This window comes from Ascidia mentula, chromosome 3 (assembly GCF_947561715.1).
Source record: "Ascidia mentula chromosome 3, kaAscMent1.1, whole genome shotgun sequence".
NCBI lineage: Eukaryota > Metazoa > Chordata > Ascidiacea > Phlebobranchia > Ascidiidae > Ascidia > Ascidia mentula.
In genome coordinates, this window is record NC_138568.1 from 6,381,018 (window position 1) to 6,400,974 (window position 19,957).

At 42.8% G+C, this 19,957-nt stretch overlaps 2 protein-coding genes across 2 annotated transcripts; one reads left to right on the plus strand and one right to left on the minus strand.

Annotated features, from left to right (window-relative positions):
* Positions 1–5,913: 5,913 nt before the first annotated feature.
* On the plus strand, positions 5,914–16,422 carry LOC145894093 (uncharacterized). Its single transcript, XM_082982547.1, has 5 exons — positions 5,914–6,533; positions 11,058–11,314; positions 11,571–12,008; positions 12,697–13,092; positions 14,528–16,422. The coding sequence occupies exons 1-5, from the start codon at positions 5,957–5,959 to the stop codon at positions 14,711–14,713; spliced, it is 1,854 nt and encodes a 617-aa protein (XP_082838673.1). The 5' UTR covers positions 5,914–5,956; the 3' UTR covers positions 14,714–16,422.
* A 740-nt stretch (positions 16,423–17,162) lies between these two features.
* Positions 17,163–19,681, minus strand: LOC145895077 (small ribosomal subunit protein uS3m-like). The gene is made up of 5 exons (XM_082983828.1): positions 19,481–19,681; positions 19,296–19,367; positions 19,111–19,225; positions 18,587–18,688; positions 17,163–17,409 (listed from the first exon to the last, which is right to left on the minus strand). The coding sequence occupies exons 1-5, from the start codon at positions 19,508–19,510 to the stop codon at positions 17,222–17,224; spliced, it is 507 nt and encodes a 168-aa protein (XP_082839954.1). The 5' UTR covers positions 19,511–19,681; the 3' UTR covers positions 17,163–17,221.
* Between the last annotated feature and the right edge of the window lie 276 nt (positions 19,682–19,957).

Here is a 19,957-nt window from a genome sequence, read left to right on the forward strand (position 1 = left end):
TGACGCACACGCACCGGCTAGATCACAATGAATCCATTCAGGCCTCAAATATTCGTTCAACTCCATGTGATATTCCCCTGCCAAATCAAGGCCTTTCCACCCTATCACCGGCATACTTTTAACGAGATGCTGAACAATAAAAGCAAATAAACACTGCACTCACATCTGCAAATGATTAATAAGGAGCTTTGGGTGCTGCATAAATCAAGACCGAGGTGCCTTCGGACAATGGGTGACATGGCATGGGATGTTGATTGCTCTGTGCAAACTTTGAAGGTACATCGCTCCCCAGGGTCCAGTTGTTTGTTTTGTATGACTGCGGGTCCTGTTTTGGAGCTGATTGTGAGAGGAGATTGCGATTTCTCTTAGCTGTTTTGCTTTGAAATGAGAAAACGAAGAGACGTTTGTGTGTTTTTGGTCAGAAAGCTTTTGTTGAATGTCGTGGATATTATGGTTTTTTAAAGACCCGTAATCGTATTTTGAGGCGGAATGAAAACAAGAGTTTACAGACAAGTCAAACAGTCAAACTAAGCAAATCCTTAATTGGTTAACACAAGCTTTGTGGCCATTCTTACACCGGACTAAAGAGTTTTTCCTTCTCGAGAAAGCGGCTCTTTCAAGGGCAAATAGGACAGCCCTGGGATGTCATAAATCAACGAAACATATGTAAAGAATCCCAGCTGTTGGCAGTAAAATCGTGATCAGACCTTGAAAGGAAGGCAAACCAAGTATATTGTGGCAGTCAGCTGAGTAACTCTTTCGTCACGTCGTGGCCAGGTCGGCATATTTTGTCGCACAATGCAATGAAAAGAAATGGTGGCTGCGGCCAGATTGTGTTTGCTCACTTGCTGTTGCTGTGGTTGGCGCGTTTGCACAAGATCCAGGCGTTCTCGTCTTGCTAGTTTTTTAATTATTTCGATTTTGGGCCACTTTATGAGAGTTTTGGCCGTGATTCTATGGAAAATGTCTGCTTGTCCATGCTTATTGCCAACATTACAACGATAACGCTTCTCGTCGTTTGCACGATATCGCATGCGTTTGGCAAAGTATTTACCACGCAAGTAGCATTGAAACTGCCAATCGTGGCAAAGCAGAAGCTCATATCCACAGAGTAGCAATTACCGTTCTGTCAACTTTTTTAAATTGCTAATCAATAAAATTGCAGGAGATATTTAATATAGTGGAATGTGTTTATGAATTCAGTGTAATGAAACAATTGCATGTATGTGTATCACATACACGGATATATAATGTCCCAAATTAGTTTGTATAATCAGGATCAATTTTCTGGTTTTGTCGATGTCAAAAACCAAACGGAAACCAAAACCAATCTTCGAGGAGTTGATTCCCGGGCACAGACATCATAGGAGGACTTTACATGACCATGGTGTCGTTTGACAAAACGGGAAAACGAAAATTACTCGAAATTCGGTTTCCTGACAACAAAAGCCTTTTCAACGCAATAAAACGCAACATTTTGCAGGCTCATAAAAATGTCTGCGCGTGGAAAAAAACTATCGTCACTTTTTTACTTAAATTGTTGATAAGTTTTGTAAAACATTTTGAACCCACTTTTAAACTATACAAATGTCCAACGAAGCCGGCAAGATATTTTAGTTTGGACATAACCACGTAACTAGAAGCGACACGCGCTTCCCGTAGTTCAAACAGCGCGTGTTTTATGGGAAATACGTTAAATTCTACGTCAAAAGGTGCGTTCATAAATCCACAGGGAGAAAGTCTGAACGCGCTGAAAACCATACCAAATTTATAACCTAGTCGAGCGACTGTGGGGGGTTAGTCCGTACACCTCAAAATTAAGCAGATTCGATAATCATACGTATAGTGCACGTACGGGATTGGGCCCCATAATGAAGCAGCTGGAACAATAGAAATCGCATCGCCCGCGGAATTAGAAAAGCTTGAAGTTTGCAACTTCAAAGGGTGGTGATTTATTTTGGTTGTGTTGACCCGGACGTCGGAAGTGGATAGATGAAAAGGGGACCGAGACGTGACAACCGAACTGAGTTATGAACCCCGTCCTGGATGGCTGCGAGTTGACAGATATTAAATAATAAGCCTGATTACTTCGGGAAAGCCGAAACGCGCAGCTGTGTGCCGTGTTGACAGAGGGAGAGTAATAATGCGCAACTATTTAAGTGATTCTCGCCGTACGAAGCTTGTTCGGGGGCTCCAGGGCGGTATTTTTTACCCGGCTGAATATATAACCACAATTAATAAGTTTTACAGGGGTGAATAGGTAACCACAATTTTGATAGTTATATTAAATTTTGTATCTAAATAATATTTGCTATCATCTGACTTGTTTTCATAACCATGTTTCAACGATTAGTCCGTACTTGTACCCTCCAAAAAGCAAGTGGAACAATTTCACAAAGAAAATGCAATGTATGCCACAATATTTGGGTAAGCGAAATTCCTACAAACTTCAGTAGAGGTAAACGCAACTGAAAATGAAGCACTGCTCTGCAGTCTAGACCACGTGTAATTTCGCTTATTTATTCGTTCAAGCAGCTTTGTGGCGTGCTTGTGGCCACGTGTTTATTTGGAAAAACGCGATTAGGGAAAGTATGTGGGTGGCTTGCTGTCAATTTAAAACGAGGCAGTTTATCGTTTAGTTGACATTTCACAAATTCACGTTACCTGAATTTCTGAGGTGATTAGAAAAAAACATATAAGGATTTTAAAATGGCATTGTTTTGATTTTGTTGTCTAAGTCGAAGTTTTCAGTCTCTTGTATAAATGCATATTTGTCTCGGTTTCAGCCAACGTTACAATCGTTTCAGAAAGTGAGCCGTCAACTTACTTCTACTGCCACGGTTTGCAACCCCAAACAATACACCGCATCTGACACGCTCCAAACCCGACAGCCATCGCACGAACACAAAATTCCACTTTCGTCGTCGCAACAGTAACATTTGCGAAATAAGGTAGCGCGCAGCCAAACAACAGGTGCTCCTGATTTGTTGTACAAATAACCACAAAAACTGGTGCCAAGCTTTTAGTACGACACGTTCGCGTTGTGCACCCGTTGGCAACAGTCGAGTTGTGGTCCGAAATAGCGAAGTAGTCGCGCTAAAGGTATCGCAAACGGCTTGTACACACACTTAAGGCAACGCGGTTAAGGTCCCCTTCCGGCCTTGATTGCGCTGAAACAGATAAACCAAACAGTTTGTTGTCTGAAATCAACCGCAAGACCCCACTGAACAGGTGCGAGATCGCAATCAGCGCTGTTGTTTGCTGGGAAAACCAATTAGGGCTTCGCTCAGGTTGGTCAATTAGGGTTCTTATCGCATGGCCGGCTCATCAAAGATTGGACGTCGATCAGCTTGTGCGAAGCCTTGTGCACCTGTCATAGGTTTCCTTGAACTGTATCTTGCCCTTTACACGATTCAGAACAGCAATGGTTATTTTTTGTTGGCTCAACATGTCAACTTTTGAGTGCGGTTTACTTTTACAAAGGCATTTTCATTTTTCAGTAAATGGCGCACCTTCATCCAAATATTAAGTATTGCTCATAACAAAAGGTTGTCATTGAACATTGCAAAGTAAAAACATATGACACAAAAAAGACTTTATTAATTTGTTTTTGAAATTTCCAATTATCATAATCGCGGCTTTTTCAACATAGATTTCGATGTTTGTTTCTGCTTCTTTGTGTAAATGTTTGGCATAACTTTTAGTAATTGCTATTGTGATAGATTTTATTGAAACCGATTTGTTGAAATGAGCAGATTAAAAAACAAGATTGCGTAACAAGTGCAACAATGTATAGCAACGGATGTCGGCGACTGTATATAGTCAGTCTTCGCTATCAAGGTGCACTGATGAGACCTAACATGTGGAAACAATGGTCCTGTCGGCAGGTTACTTAAAGTAGAACAAAGCTGGTATCATAGAATTAAATTGAATGTTTTAATTTAACAGTCTTAATCGCCGAAAGTTGCTCAAACGAAAACACATAAATCTACACGCAGATTTTCATAGATCGTTTCCGATATTGCAAGAGCATTGGTTGGCCGACGCAGCAATAACATTGCGAACCTCATCGTCCCAAAAAAATTGTTAATATTATTGCTTGTCCAAAAACCTTCTTCTCGCCCAAAGTCGGTTTTGCAGCCAATTAAAATTGACACCAAAGCTCAACGTGCTGTCTTTTCTCAAAACCCCGAAAGATGGCGATTAAAACTCCATGGACGGACGCGGCAAAAAGTCAGCGATAACGGATAGTGATAAAATCGCGATGGAAAAGCGCTTATCGAAGCTGTCGAGAGCCGCGCGAGTGGTTCGGAAGATCCCAAGTGAGACGGCTGAGCACACAAAGCCACGCGGGTTAAGATTAATTTACAACAACTCCATCAAGTCGAGGTGTGAACCGCGACAGTTGAGCAAACAACTGATGGCCAAAGCATTGAAGTGGCGGTCGTGCAGGTGACTTGATTGATGTCAGGCAGTGTATGAAGTATCGTCGCCCCGTTTTCCAAAATTGGGTCATTACAAAAACCGCGCGCGTCGCCATTTTACCACAGTGTGGTCGAAGTGGGCGTGACGGGAGCAATCATCCTCCGCTTTTAGGCCTGTGACATATTTAAACGTGTTAAGTCACTTAGCGTTTAATCGTTAATAAAGCCCAATTGCCATTGGGGTTGGGGATTTAAGTATACGCGGTTACATTGTTAACCACGTTAGCCAAGCCCATGTTCAAATTATCATTCATCCGACTCACGTGAGAAAAACAGCATGACGTCACATGCGGAAGTCCGTCGCGCTTCGCTAAATTCACGAATTGTTTTACAATTTTTGTTTCTTGAAAGCAATGGAGGTCGCGCGACCGGGCTTGTCCAACAAACCGCCGGTTTCGAATTCTATTTTTCCCGGATTCAGGTGCGTGCGTCGTCAGGGCCACGTGCTGTTCATATAAATGCGCGCGTTTCGTATCTCCGGCACCATTCAACGGCGACCGCTGTGGGAGCGTGGTCGAAGCACTCAGAGGATTCTTTTCACGAGTCCGTCAGGTTTTATGGCGGAATGAGAAAGATTTTCCGTTCGTGTTGGGACTGAGGCGGGTAGAGTTAGGAGTGTTGTAAAATGCGAAGAAAGCAAGTGCAAAATTTTAGAGTTAATATATTTGAAAGTTTTTTAATGTAGATTTGGTATTGTAATGAATACCACATCTGGAATTGTTTAGTTGCAAACTTCTCAGTGGCTTTGATTAGGAGGCAGTTTAAATTTCATGTCATTGCTTTTGCATCGGCATTCAATTTTTTTCCGCGAACTTTCAGCACCGTTAGCATTTTGCAAGTGGAAAAACTTACAATGTATTTTACAGTGTTTTCACCAACATCTTATCAAATTTCTTGTCAAAAATTAAAACGGTCATCAGTTACCAGGCGTTATGAAATTTGAAAATTGTTACCTTTAAAATGGCAATTAAGCTCGCCTGTCGAGGCAACGACGAGCGAAAATAGTAGAAGGCGCAGCGGATAATTTTTACCATTCTTGTCACCGTTTAAGCGGTGGTTGCAACCAAAGTGATCAACATGTTTTTAACGTTTACCCCCGGCACCCTTAATCGCGCAGCTGCGTTTGGTCGCCACTGTAAAAGTACCCGAGCACGGAGAGCGTCGCTGCCAGATCTCGGCTTAAGATAACAGGGTTAAAAGCAATGTGTTAGTTTGACCCTTGGCCTTTTGTCCGTTTAAGATCAGACAGGCGAGACGGAACAGCTGGCTTGTTTCCATGTGAACCTAGGAAAGTTTTTGTGGTAATGGAGGCTATTGAATCGCTTTTACCGATTCGCCTCTGACTGCACATATTCCCACGCTCCCGAACCCGTTGTTTTGTTACGCTTACCCACCGTAAAAATATAACCCTTTGTACTGTTCCAGGTCGCAATAAATTTTGGGGGCTTCTGGCTAGCTCAAACTTTAAGAAAATGTCGGGCAAACAGTGGACGTTTGCTGTACTTCTCACGATGTGCGTGCTGTTGGCGTTTTGCGCAGAGCGAGGATTTGGGAAGCGGGCGAAACAAGGCGGGAAAAAACGCCGCATTGGCCGGCCGACTTCGAACGCGAGAGCCGAGGGTGAATTGGCGACTCGAAACAACACAGGGGATGATACGACGCCTGATGTCGACATTGCAAGACAAACCAGTGAAACCGAATCCCAACCTAGAAGAAATCGCAACCCGGGCCGGATTCGAAAAGGCAAGAAAGGCGGAAAGAAGGGCGGCAAAAAACGCCGAGGGCGTAAGCGAAAAAACAACAACCTTGTTCGCGACACCTTGCGGCAGCTATTTGGATTTGACCACATGGTTGGGCCACGCCCGGACAGGCACCGATCACGAGAAGGGGAAAATGAGCCTGACATATTCGACGATCAAGAGAACTCTGTTCCCGGTACTCCCGAATTCATGCTCGAGCTATATCGCACATTCACAGACGATTCGAGCAAAATGCAGTATTACTTCCAGACACAAGGAAACACCGTCAGGAGCTTTTTCTCCGTTGCAGGTACACTTGGTTTGTTTATGTTGGTAAATCTCAGGGAAGTACAACGTTAAATTCACTTAAAAGCGAGTATAATTTCTTATATTCGCCGTGGTAACGCACTTACGCACAGTATCACCACTAAGATCCGTTGGATAACGATTAGAACGTCGAGCGTCATAAAGAGTATTTTTTGTTGCCTTTTTGTAACATTGAGCTGGGCAAAGTCAGCAACAAACTGTTATAAAAACAACGTGATTTGTCGCAATGGCGAGAGAGCCGCTGAATAAGCGTGATTTCGTATCAATGCGCCATGTTTTTTTAAAATCCCATAATCATCGTCGAAAACCGTCATCTTGTTTTGGACAAATAACCCAGAAGTCAGAATTTTTTTGGCCAACTCCAACCTTGCGGTTCCGCACAGCATCACGCCTCCAACCAAACGTATTCCGGCGAACGCACAATTTTCTGCTGTAAGGACTTCGTGTATACGACCGACAAGCGACGATGCGTTACGATGCAAAAGCAAACATGTATATTTCATAAACAGGCCAGAGCGTCCGTAATGGCTTCCAAGAGAGAGTTTCCGCGGGCCATGCCTGGTCGGTTTCATATTCCTGTTTTGTCGTGGTCGGTTCCAATGTCTAGTGGCTTCGCTCGCGTGCGGGGCCAGTACATTGTTGAACTTCATATTCGGGCGCTGTGTTCAAAGGCGCTCATTGCCTGGTTATAGCGGCACGTGCCATTGGTATTTTTGACAACGTCAGTAACTTAACAAGATCGGACTCAATTGTATGTGCATTGTGGCCCTAAACCGCATGAAAATTTGTTTAGACTATTCCTATGCATTATGTTTACATGCACTTAATGGTGTTATTAATCTCGTCCGGAGTCCAAATAAATAGTTGATGAAAATTAAATGTACGGTGCTTTCTCGGTTCAACTTACAAACGTTATTCCTTCAAGCTAGATTAGCGAAGTAACTGCAGCAAGTAATGCGTTAAACCATACAGACAATTTCACCTATTCTCTGAAAATGGGCTGTGTATCAGTTAAACTCTCCGCCGTTTATTGTGCCTTGTGTCGTAAATTTTGCTGCAACGACCTTTTCCATGGGAGTGTTTACATTAATTTCGCCATTGGTTTTATGCTTTAAGGCGATAAAACTAAAGCTTGTTGTTACGTTGGTGCAAAACGGGCACGTCTGAAACTTGTTTTGACCCAGCAGCCTGATGCATTCTGCGAGTCATATGAGGTATTCGATCCTACGTACATCGGTCAACTCTGCGCTTGTTTTAGACCGTTTTAAACTTTAAACACCCCGGCAAATTGACTGTGTCTAGAACCTTAAGCAAATCGTAATCGAATCGTTTGCCGGATGTGTGAACACCTGTGATGATAAAGTTTTATAACACATCGCCCTAAATCGATTTATAGCATCATTATTTAACCGAAGAAAATGTTTTTTATTACCCTACAACTTCACCCTACAGTCATCATTAAATTTCAAACCAGTATTGCTTTACTAGGCGTTTTGTTGTAGCATTAGACGTTTTGGGAAAATGTTGCATGAAAAATCGATTTCGCTGCGAAATAACGCGATCCAATTAATGTTCAGGGAATTTGCATCCGTGTGTAATTTGTACCGCAATTCACTCGGTTGGTCATAAAAATCTGTTTTCATGCAAACGTTGTCTGTTTTCATCCAAGCCATGTTGATAAGCTGGCAACCTCTCAACGAACGTCGAGTCGCAACTTTTGCTGCAGAAGAATTTCTGAGCAGGCCGCAAAATGAGGCTGGCATCACGAACCCGCGCGCCACACTGTGAAAATAACAGGTTGCTCTCAAGCACCTGCTCTAGCGGTCGACCACCCGTGCGAGCAAATAACGGTTTAATTTCTATTTACCACTGCCGAGATCAAACGCCTCATTTAGTAATTCACAGTTGCCAAATTTAATGGTTTCATTCCGAGCGCGGACGGCGCTCTTCTGAGACCACGACGAGGAGCAATGCGTCACCTTCAAATCGATATTCAATAATAATGATTACCTTCCGGCACTGGAGTTAACGTAGATTGTATTGAACCGACGTTTAATCCGACACTCGCCGCACAGTCAGTATGTTAAAAAACACATTATGACCATCAACAACAGCAGCGCAATCTTTAAATTAATTTTCATCCGTGTCAAAAAACAACGATAAACCTGCAAAAGTGCGTCTTCCATAATTCGCTGTTAAGAAACCTTGTTTCCAAAACTGGAAATTGTTTCCTTTACGTTCCACACGATCAGCGTTAACCAAATCGCATCTCCTACACTGGGGTCTGCGAGCGAACCGAGGTAACGGCGTATGCAACGTGTGGGTCACGCGGGATCGCGAATCTTTCTGGGGGCGCAATAGGTCAGGTTACGGTCAAGGTGTGATACAATATGGGAACAAGTGCGGGCAAATCTGGAATCCTCGGTTTCGAGAAATGTGCAGATGGAACGTGTCGTCTGATCTGTCAAACATGTTTTGGGTTCACAAGCTTGACGATCTTTGACGTTCCACGCGACTTATGATTTCTGTGTTATTTGCGTGCGTTTGCTCTTTTGACTGACATGATTTGAATTGAGGAATCTCAGTTTTTAGCTCCTTTGCAAGCACAGGCTTCGGTTTGACTCGCTCACCGTTTACACCACGTTTGCGGTTTTCAGTTACCTCAACAGGAGCAAGTCAGATGTTGATCACGTATTCCACCAGGTGTTAACGGCACACAGCTGAATAAAGGCACAAACATAAACGGCTTGCGTTGTTACTGCCAAAAACATTGCAAAAGCAACCGCCGCGGGGTAACAACCCCAATGTACGACCCCGTAATGCTTTTTTTTGACACCGCAAGCGCGTCAATCAATGTCGCGAACAAACAGAGCTTGCAGATGCCCTTTTTAGGGCAGTCCCAGTAGATGGCAAGTGACAACGAAGGACAGATGTTCGACAACCGTGCTAAGGCCACTTCAACCTCTGCTAGTTGTTTTGTAAACCAGCCGGTTTTGACGGCAAATACCTCGCTGTTTGGGTGCCGACAACGTGGTACTTGACCCGCACGCGCCTGACGCGCATAAATCCGTCAAATTAACACATTCCGTACGTTTTCTAGCGTGTTCTATTGGCCCGTTGAGCCGCGTGTTCACCCGTATAAATACATGTCGCTGTGCTAAGAACATAAAATCGCAGCACTTTGTTCATGTGGTAGAGAGGATGGAAGATATGGGTATTGGGGCCAACAATGTGTTTTGCGGTGAACGAGGTGTCTGCTTTATGTTTGCCATCTGTTTTAGTCTCGTGCTCCTGCGGTCGTATCGAGAACGTGATGTTATGGGATAACGCCCCATCACAAAACACAAAGCAGTCTGTCTAAACTTCAGAGGTAGAAAACGATGTTTTCGTGGGATCTTGCAAACCCGTTTTCTTGGTCCCATCAAATTCCGATTAACCCGATCCACTGTGCGATGGTATATTGTGCACATGATTTTATTAAAGCGCACGAAGGCGGCAAATTGCAAGAGAAACCACAATATCGCTTGGAAGTAACGACGATATATCGCGATATTTAATTAAGCCACGCGCATGACGTACACATTGTAGCACCGTCTCACTCGCAATGCGCGCCTAGAGACTAGACACCTTGTCTTGTCAAGCAGCAAAACAATACACCCAACGCTGTGCATGCTTTCAGTGCGTGGAACGTTGTATGCGAGTTTTCCATTAAAAATTCAAGGTTGTAAGGGACACGTGTGAACTAAAAACCCTAATCTAAAACCCCTAAACCGCGGTAACTTACACCTCAAAGCTCACCTCGATCGTGTTCGACGCGACTTTAGATACGAGAAGCGTTAAACGGATAATCTCGAGCATAAGCAGACGATTCATCGCCCGCCAAACGTCGCCTTAAGCCGAACGCCAGGTGCGCCGTCACTCAAAGGACAGTGCGGTTGCGAAAGCGTGTAAGTAACCACGCGAGCGCAACTGGCAATCAAGTTCGAATCGGTATCACACGTGCGCGAAAGGCGGGAATCTCGTAAGTGGCCCGTTGACAGAGATCGCTAATCCTTGCCACAACTCGTGAGGAAAATCCAGCGGAAACGAACGCGCGAAACCGAAGGAGTGGAAGAGAACAAGAATAGCATAGGAGCAAAATGCGAGACAGTCGGATCAAGCTGAAAACGGGTCCGTAAAGTTAACTTGCGCTGATCCGATCAATGTCCTAGGAAGCGGAACTGATCCATGAGACCGCGTCGGCCATCTGGCCTTTTTACTGAGACGCCAAATAAAGCGTTACAGTGCAGATTTACAAGAGGTTTACGGACGAAATGTAGCGTAACATAAGTACTACGGCACATACTCTATAATTACGTTTGTTTTCTAAGGCGCATTGGTGTACTTTCCCTAATGTTAGAACCAATGACTTCAGCATTTAACTTTATTTACTCAGTCCACTAACCTTTTAGTGTATAAGTGGACCCACCTAGCCATCAACAAATTAATATCTTTCGTTGTTCCGCAGGTAACATACCCAGCAGACCACGTGATATGGGCAGGCCAATCACAATCGCCTCCGTTGACCACAACAACGGCCAAAACCATACGTCACGTCAAATGCGCGTGTACGCGTTTAACGTTACCACGATACCACAAAAAGAGACGATAATTTCGTCTGAGTTGCGATTGGATGGCCAAAATGGAAATCGTTCGCAGTGGTCTGTCTACGTAGGCGCGTATCGCATTGAACAGATGGGCAGAATAAAGAGTGACACAAGAATGGTAAGAATTGAAATAAAGGGATTTGGCTGCAGTGACAACTAATGTAGGAATATTTCCAAAAATATAAATTGAAATAGTGCAATTTGCAAACAAACAGTTCAAAAACCAGCATGTTTTGTGCGTTTTGGGATTGGTGTATCCATTTAGCAGCAGTATGCGACGAATAATTATATATTCTGCTGATTCACATATATCGGTCTTTAACATCTTTACAGTGGTGAACAAATATTAATTCCACATATTGTACCTCTTGCAGGTTTACCGCCGATCCAGCGGTCTTGTGAGCATACGACAGACCAAAAAATCACTATGGCAGGACGCCAAACTCACGAAAGTGGTGCTGGCCAGCCGGGCACCGGGGCACGTCCTTATTGCCAAGTTCTTTAACGGGGACCACGCCCCTTTGAATCGCATTGCCCGGAACGCACCTTCTCCACAAACCCCGGACTCCACCGAGCCCGCTCTGCCCGATTTCTTCGTGGTGACGGACACCGAGAGGGCCAAGCGGAACAGCGGGGACAACAGAAATCGCCCAACGCCCATGGCGAGGCCAGGGGTCGCCGACACACCCCCCAGTGGTACTCCGGTCTTGGTAGTTTACACTAACGAAACAAGACCCGGGGACAGTCATACACCGGACGTGGATTTTCATGACGATTTGCTGAACACGACGGAATGGATGGCAAAGATAAGGGTGAGGTTCTTCGTTTTAATCTTTGATTCAGTTGGGTACGAAAAAGCGCCGCAACAAGTTGAAAATCGCCTAGCGCTCCTCATGCAAAACCATGAAATTTCAATACTAAAGCCATTGTAAACGCGTAATAGTCGGGGACGGGTTCTTTCAATTCAAACCACTTTGTAATTTGTTGGGAACAAAGCGCTTGCAAAATGTGCTTTGTAGCAGTTTTTACCACATTGCGTGGCAACAAACAAAATAAAGTCGCCACGCGGCGTTGATGCAACAGGTGTTTTCGCCCATTTTTTAAGCATTACCTAGTAACAGTGTACACACAGCCGCGGTGCTCGATTGTGCTGGAACGGACCAACATTCATGGTCGCTTTTGCCAATTTCCGCTGTACTCCGGCTCGTATATAAACCGGATATTGGCCAAGCTTGGGCGTGAGGCCATAGTCAATGTTGTGATTTTTTATGACACCGAATGTGCCTGTTTGAGGGTTTGTAAGGGCGGCCGTACATTGGCTTTTACTCTATGTAATGAGATGGGCTGATATACTTAATTTAAATAAAACTGCATGACTTGCGAAGAAACTTTTTGTAGATCACAATAAAGTTAATGGTTTGTAACTTTGTGATGATGTAATATAATTATCTCTGAATAGTTTTATTTTTTTGTTGAAGCATTCATTTATTTCCATTCCAGGCCAGGCGCTCCTCGCAACTTCCTGACAACCCTGACAGGCCGAGGGGCCGCAACGACCTTCCGAACGACAAAGCGCCCGCTAGTGTCGACAAGAGTTCGCTTGGCAACATGCAAACCGAGCCTCCCAGCAGCAGAATTATGTCCACGCTGAAGCCCGTCAAGCAGCGCAAGGGCAAGGGGAAGAAACGCGGCGGAAAACGCAGAAATAAGAAGTGCAGGAAGGGGAAAAAAAGAAAGGGAAAGAAGAAAGGATGCAACAACGACTCTTCGATGGGGTGCGGGAGGAAAAATATGTTGGTTGATTTTCAGGAAATCGGCTGGGGAAATTGGATCGTGGCTCCCCACTCGTTCGAGTCATATTACTGCGCGGGAACGTGTTCACTTGCAAATATGAAGGTGAGTCATTGGCCAGTTGAAAAAACCTAATGTCGTTCTGGGTCCTTTTATGCGACTAAGCCCCCAAATACATGTAGATCAACAGGTTTTGTTCAAAACCCTATAGTCGTCTGCTCGTAAGGTTTGCATTTGAACAAGTGACACTAATTATGCCTTTTTAGTAGGCGAAAAACTTGTATCGAACGACGTTGTGAGACAAACGGCTTTGGATTGTACACAAAACCTGTTAACACGTCTGTGTTGGCAATAATGCTAATAAAAGATAACTTAAACTTTTAGGAATATAGATTTTTGAACACTCTAAATAACCCTGCTACACGCGCCGAGGTTATTGCGCGCGGTCTCCTCGAGTGTATAACAACATCGCTACTGCGTCCTCCAGCGATCACCAATGATACGTGTGAAATTACCATTTAGCAAGCGCGAAAAGGACATTAGCACCACGGGTTGAAATTGACTGTAGATGTCGCCATTGGTCAACACACCATAAGACTGAGTGTATTCTTGGCAAAGTGTTAGCTATGCGCTGCCGATGTGATTGATGTGGGAAACGTGACAAATGTATTACTGTAAATGGGTTGTATCTGAAGTTGAGGATCAGTAAAAGGGGTGAGTGGGGCGGGGTTCGCTGTCAAGAATTGTTGGCATTCAGGTCAAACATGTCGTGAGACCAAAACGATCAGGGTTACCCTCAGCCTATCGGCGAAAACAGCATGCTACTCTTTGATGACGCAGCAGAATAAACTTGAAAATGTGCGCGTTTAGAGACAAAAACAGGGTGTGGCAACCCCATTTTAAAAGAAAAAATTATCACACGAGCATATATAGTCAACCTGTAATCCCAGGATTATGGTTAAAACAAGTGGAATAGAAAATTGTCAGTGGAAAAAAATTGTTTGCAGAAGATAAAATAATGTTTTAATCAGTAACATAAAAAACAAACCCCAACAATAACCATTTATAAGCAACTAAATTTACTCAAAGCATCAACTTACATACCTGGGCACATAACAATTCTGTGAAACCCTTTATCGTCACGTTCTCAATGGGTGTGGGAGCACGGCGGACAAGAAAACACGAGTTTGAGCGGTCGATTTACAGGCTTAAATGCCCAGAGTGCTTTTAACCCCCGGGACTTTGGCACCTGAAGGGGACAGGGCGTGGCATAAAATGTCCTGATTCCGCATTGCCACGCACGATGTTTGGATCTTTATTTGGCGTTGCTCTCTTGCGAAAGGAATGTCATACCATAGACGATCACATGTTACGCGTTTGCAGTCACAGTGCTAATGCTCTCCTCTACAGCAACCACCACCAAAATCAAAGGAATTATCCTCATGTTCCTCTTCCAGTTTGAAGAGTTAAACACTATGAAACTAATGGTTCAATTTTATAAAAAAAAAACACTTATAATTTTTGTATTTTGCATTTTCAGGATACCAATCCGACAAACCACGCCATCGTCAAAATGCATTTGATGGCAACCAATCCAGAAATACCGTCGCCCTGTTGCGTCCCAGACAAACTTGAGCCAATAAGCGTCCTTTACTTTGACGAATATGATATGGTTGTTTTAAAAACCTTCCACGACATGCGAGTAACCTCGTGTCGCTGCCGTTGATCAACCCAGCAATCTCCAGTTCGTGAATTTCATTGGTCACACTTCGGCTCCAAGGAGGGTGAACATTGTGACGGTTCTCGCGCCACCTAGCGGGCGGTTGTAACTCGATGTCGAGGTTTATGCGTATTTTGCTTTTCCCTTAATTCATTATAAGTTGTTTCGTGTTTTTTTTGACAAGATTATTTATCGTCGTTAAGGGCATATCGGCCATCACTCGAGCTTCAAATCCAAATACGCTGCCACAGCCTAGGCTACCACATCATCGTGAAAAAAGTCAACTTAAAGACTGTAAAATGATCGGCAGATTTTTATCTCTTGATGCAATCGCGTCGCAATTTCACTTTTCGATTTCACCAACCCATGTTACCGCAAAGTGAAACACCACCGCCCAGCGAATTTGGCATTAACAAAATCGCTGGCATTTTGTTCCTTACGGATTCCGATCTGGAGGCACACTCAAATGTAAAAGCTGTGTTAAGCCTCTTATCGCAACATGACGTCCTGTCAAGCAACTGGACACATTTTTGACAGCCACTAAACACAGACCCTTCAAGGCGTTGTATAAATCTGGTGTAAACAAATTACACGAATCAAGTTTTAAATTAAAAAATGTATCGGTAACACTTTTGCGTTTAATTAACGCAAAGTCCAGTTTGGATGGGAGAAAATATTAAGAGGGAGAAATGCATTCAATTGCCGGCATTTTACTCGCGTCCTAATTCCGCAACGCCTAAAAACAACAACAGGGTGTGTATAGGTTAGATGCTTTGGCTCGTTCTGCATTCAGCGTCCATAAGTTTGGCCAGCTGCGCTGGTAACCCGCTGGACAGGTGCAAAAAGTTCTTCGCCGCAAAAGCGACTGCCGTTAACGCACGCGCGCTCTGCGTTTCCCGGACAATTATTTCAATTTTTCCACTTCAAATCTCGCCTTTCATCGCCACCGAAACACACCTGCGCGGACGCGTCCCACGTTTCACATAGAAATCATGCTTCAGTGCGCTAATCCGGGGCAAAACCGGCTTCAGAAGGCAGGCAGGTTCATTTGGTCGCCTTTGCGTGCTCGAATATGTATTTTTACCACTACGGGTCGGCATCAACTTATTGTGGGGATTAAAGGCAAGCGGTTTGTGTGCGTCAAAGGATAAATCCCCAAGTCCCGGTTCGGATGCGATGTTGACAGTTTACGGTCCAAGTGTGCGCGCGCCGTAACGTAAACAAATGCCTTTCGCACAATGTGCCATTTGTTTTAGAAGTTTTGCATTCTCACCAAGTCAACTTTTGACGTTAAACTTCGCTGAATGCTGTTACATCACGTTCACTTTCAGCCAAACTATTTCACTTGAACTCCAAAAACGGGGGTTTGTTAGCGTGCTTGTGGACAATTAGATCAAAAACAGTTATAACTCACGAAATCTTTTCATTACGTGGGATCGAAATAATAATAATAACATAACCAAGTGATCCGTATTATTATTATTTGTCGTTTGTTGAATGTGCATAAGTGTTCCCGACGTCGTCGTTGTTTTACTTTTCATGATATATACGTTTTTGTTTGTTTTTATGTCATTCCATCGGTGTTGTGCGCGAAACGTGCTCGGTTGCGCGCACGACATTCTGTTCAAGCATTTCTCTTTCGTTCCGATCTTGCGTTACCTTCTTGTGGTTCGTTGGACAGATGAAAGGCGAGCAAATAAAAGTTCCGCAATAAATCCCTTGCGTCCTGTTTTTACTCCGAAAAGTCACGAATGAAGCCAGCTGAATCTACTACCTCACAGTTACCAGGGTTAACGAACCAAGACAGCATCGATGTAAACAAAATGTCGACGCACCCAGGGCTACCTTTCTAACCAGGTTCTAATCACAGCGTGTGTACTTTGCATGCAATAGATACAGACTTTAATGCAAGTGGAGGTGTCTCGAACATTTCCGATAGTTAAGCTTAATTTTTATGTAAATACAAACCCGTAAGCAATAGTGATGTTATGGAATCCAGGGCCACGGAGAAAGAAAAAAATGTGACGGTCCGATTGCCCTTTTTGAAATCACACGAGAATTGTAAGGGGTCCAAACCTTTACAGGAGCTCCACTCTATTTTAAAGCAAACAACGGTGTTCATGGGCCCCTTCTTACGTGGGCCCGATAGTAAAATCCTATGTAAGAATTTTGTGGGTTTTGTACTACCATATCCTTGATGGCACACAAAGCCTTAAAACCCAACAGCGCGCCACAGTCTGTGGTTTCAGTGCGCCACCTAACGGGCGATCTTTACAAGCAATGATGCATGTTTCAAAAACTGGATTTACCTACAGCGAGATATGTGTTCCCATTTATCTTCAGGGTAATTAGACCTCATAATATTCAGAGACGGCAGGCTTTCAAGTACTGCATCTTAATGTATGATATATTTCACGATACAGTATGGTAAAAATCGATAGAAAGTGAGTTACTTTAAACATCACTTTCTGTCACCCCGTTCAGAAAAAAACTCGATTTTAAAACACAAAAATTTTAAATGTATTTGTAAACGCTGTTATTGCGTGACATTTTAACAACTTGAATTTTTACAATGCACTTCAAAAACGCCGAAAGCAACCGCTCCGAATATCCAATAAGAAAGTCCATATATTTTACACTGTATGCAGTCGGTTCGTCAATAGCGAGAATTACATCCACCATGTTGAATCTTCGCTTGATAACTAAACAAGTAAACGGCTATTTTCGTTGTCAGGCATAGTAATTATTAAAAATTGCTCTTATGGCACTTAAGTTTCTAAAGAGTTTGTTAAAACCGGCGTTTCGTCTACTATCCGGCGAGACTTCCTCAGGGTTATGTCAACTATAATGCATCAAGCGTAAAACACTAAAAACGCAAGAAAAACGTAAGAACAACACAAGAAAATAGGGGAATGGATAACATCGGCACCGCTTGTATCGTCACGTGACTAGGTGTGTAGCGGGGCGTAACACTTACAACAAGTTGTTGTAAACCGCTGGAAAGTAGACGCATTGCCCCTTGTCATTCACGCAATGGCTGTTCTTGTGAATGTGGAGTGTATCCAGGAATAAACGTTTTGTATGGCCCTCCTCCATCTCTAGAAATCGGACCTCGTCAAAGTTAGCTCGGTGGCCGAGTGCATAATCGGTGAAACCGGAAGAGCGTTACAGAATCGGTTAAAAGAGCATCGCAGCGACGTTGCAGCGAAGAATGGCCGGCAATGTGTGTACTTAGCAGCAGTTTACAACAACTTGTTGTAAGTGTTACGCCTCGCTACACCTGGTCACGTGACGATACAAGCGGTACCAATGTTATGCATTCCCCTATTTTCTTGTATTGTTCTTACGTTTTACTTGCATTTTTAGTGTTATGCACTTGATGCATTATTGTTGACATAACCCTGAGGAAGTCTCAATGGTGGTGGACGAAAAGTCGGTTTCAATAAACTCTTTAGAAACATTAAGTGCCAGAAGAGCAGTTTCCATTAATTAACTAAACAAGTGTTTAAATCCAGGAATATATCTGTAGATTTTGTACCCCTTGTAAACAATACAGCTGATATAACATTTAGAATGTAGTTACAAACCAAACGTTTGTCCTGATTAATTGAAATTAGTTATATGGGACTTTTGTTCATACTGAATGTTCAAACTTATTTGGGCTTAATTGCCCAGTACAGCTAACACACTCCAGAACCCTACTGTATTGTGCAAGCATACAAAATACTGTCATGTTCATGGAGTACACCAGCCTCAAAGACATACAAAAAGGCAATCCAAAAAGTTTCACAGTTTTTTAAACTTGATAGATCGAAATAGTCTGCAACAAAGTCTATTTTTCCAAACAAAAAGGTTAATATCAAACTTTTTCCCACTTACCAACACCACAGAGCAGTCTGTAAAATGTTCCAGACAGAAATTTTCTCAGGAACTGATCTTCATACATTCTTTCATAAGCACCCGGTTCCCTGTGTAAATTACCTAAATGCATACACAGATGGGCAATAATTGACATAACACCATAACACAACAAATAAAAAATATTGCCAATTAGTAATTTAATCTTTCTAAAGACCTATCAAAATAAATGCACAATCTATCAAAACAATGGGCATAAACACTTGTGGCACTGCAGACCGTAGGTTACAAAATATAACCAACCCTGGCATTTTATATGGCTCGTGGATGCAATTTTTAAATGGTGATGTCCCGCCATACTTAGGATTAGGCTATTTTACTTAAAATAACCAATCTTTCAAAATAGAACATATAATAAATTTTGTTTTGTGTTAGCGTTGATATTCCACTGGTCAAGATTAACCCTTATTTAACAACAGTTTGGACCCCCCTGCTGTGAACTATGTCGTAAGTAATCTGGAAAACATAGGCCTACATTGAATTACCAGTGTGAAAAGACAAATGCGACTTTTTTATGCCAATATCATGTGGTTTAAAGGCTTGGTCGTATGTCAAAGGTTTGTTGTTGAATTTGGAAACTTTTTGTTTTCCTGCTTTGTTCTGTAAAACAAAATATATGTGTCGAGTAAAGCAATATTCCAGAAAGTAACTGGCTACTAAACTAACTTACTTTGCATAATGGTGCTGATGCATGAATGGGATGTTTCGTTACCACAATTGGTAAAGAGCAGAACTGCACTCTCTGCATAAAAAAATCGTTTTATTCATTTCAAGGCCTAGTTTTATGTCACTTGGGAAACAAGAAACTTAACACATAAAAGAGGAATAGAAATATAAAGACAAATAAAAACAGACCTTGCTAGCAAAAGTCTTCGCAATGTTCATAGTGGTGCGTTTACTTTTAATGGCAACATAAAGCTTTCATTGACGAAGGGCTTATGAATCTGGATTCATGTAACGTAAACGCACAGAAGTACTGATCACGTGTTGTTAAAAAAAAACAGATCAAAACAACTAAATTTTCTTTTCTGTTCAGGAAATTGTTTCGAAGTGTAAGCAGAATGAAACCAAGCGTGACTATACTATTTTTCACGTGATTACGTTCCAACTCGTCCTAAACCGTGTGATTCAATAAAAACAAACTAAAACAATAATTTTTCTTTTCATAAAATTTTTAATTAACAACTAGATTTGTGGTGCTTTAAAATAGTTTAATCTTTGCTTGGCTTTTGTTTTAAGTTCCACGCAGTGTATTTTAAAGTTAAAATGGTAGTCTTTCCATCGGCTTCCTGGGCACAGGATCAAGAACAGCTGCTTTTTTTTTTATGTAAA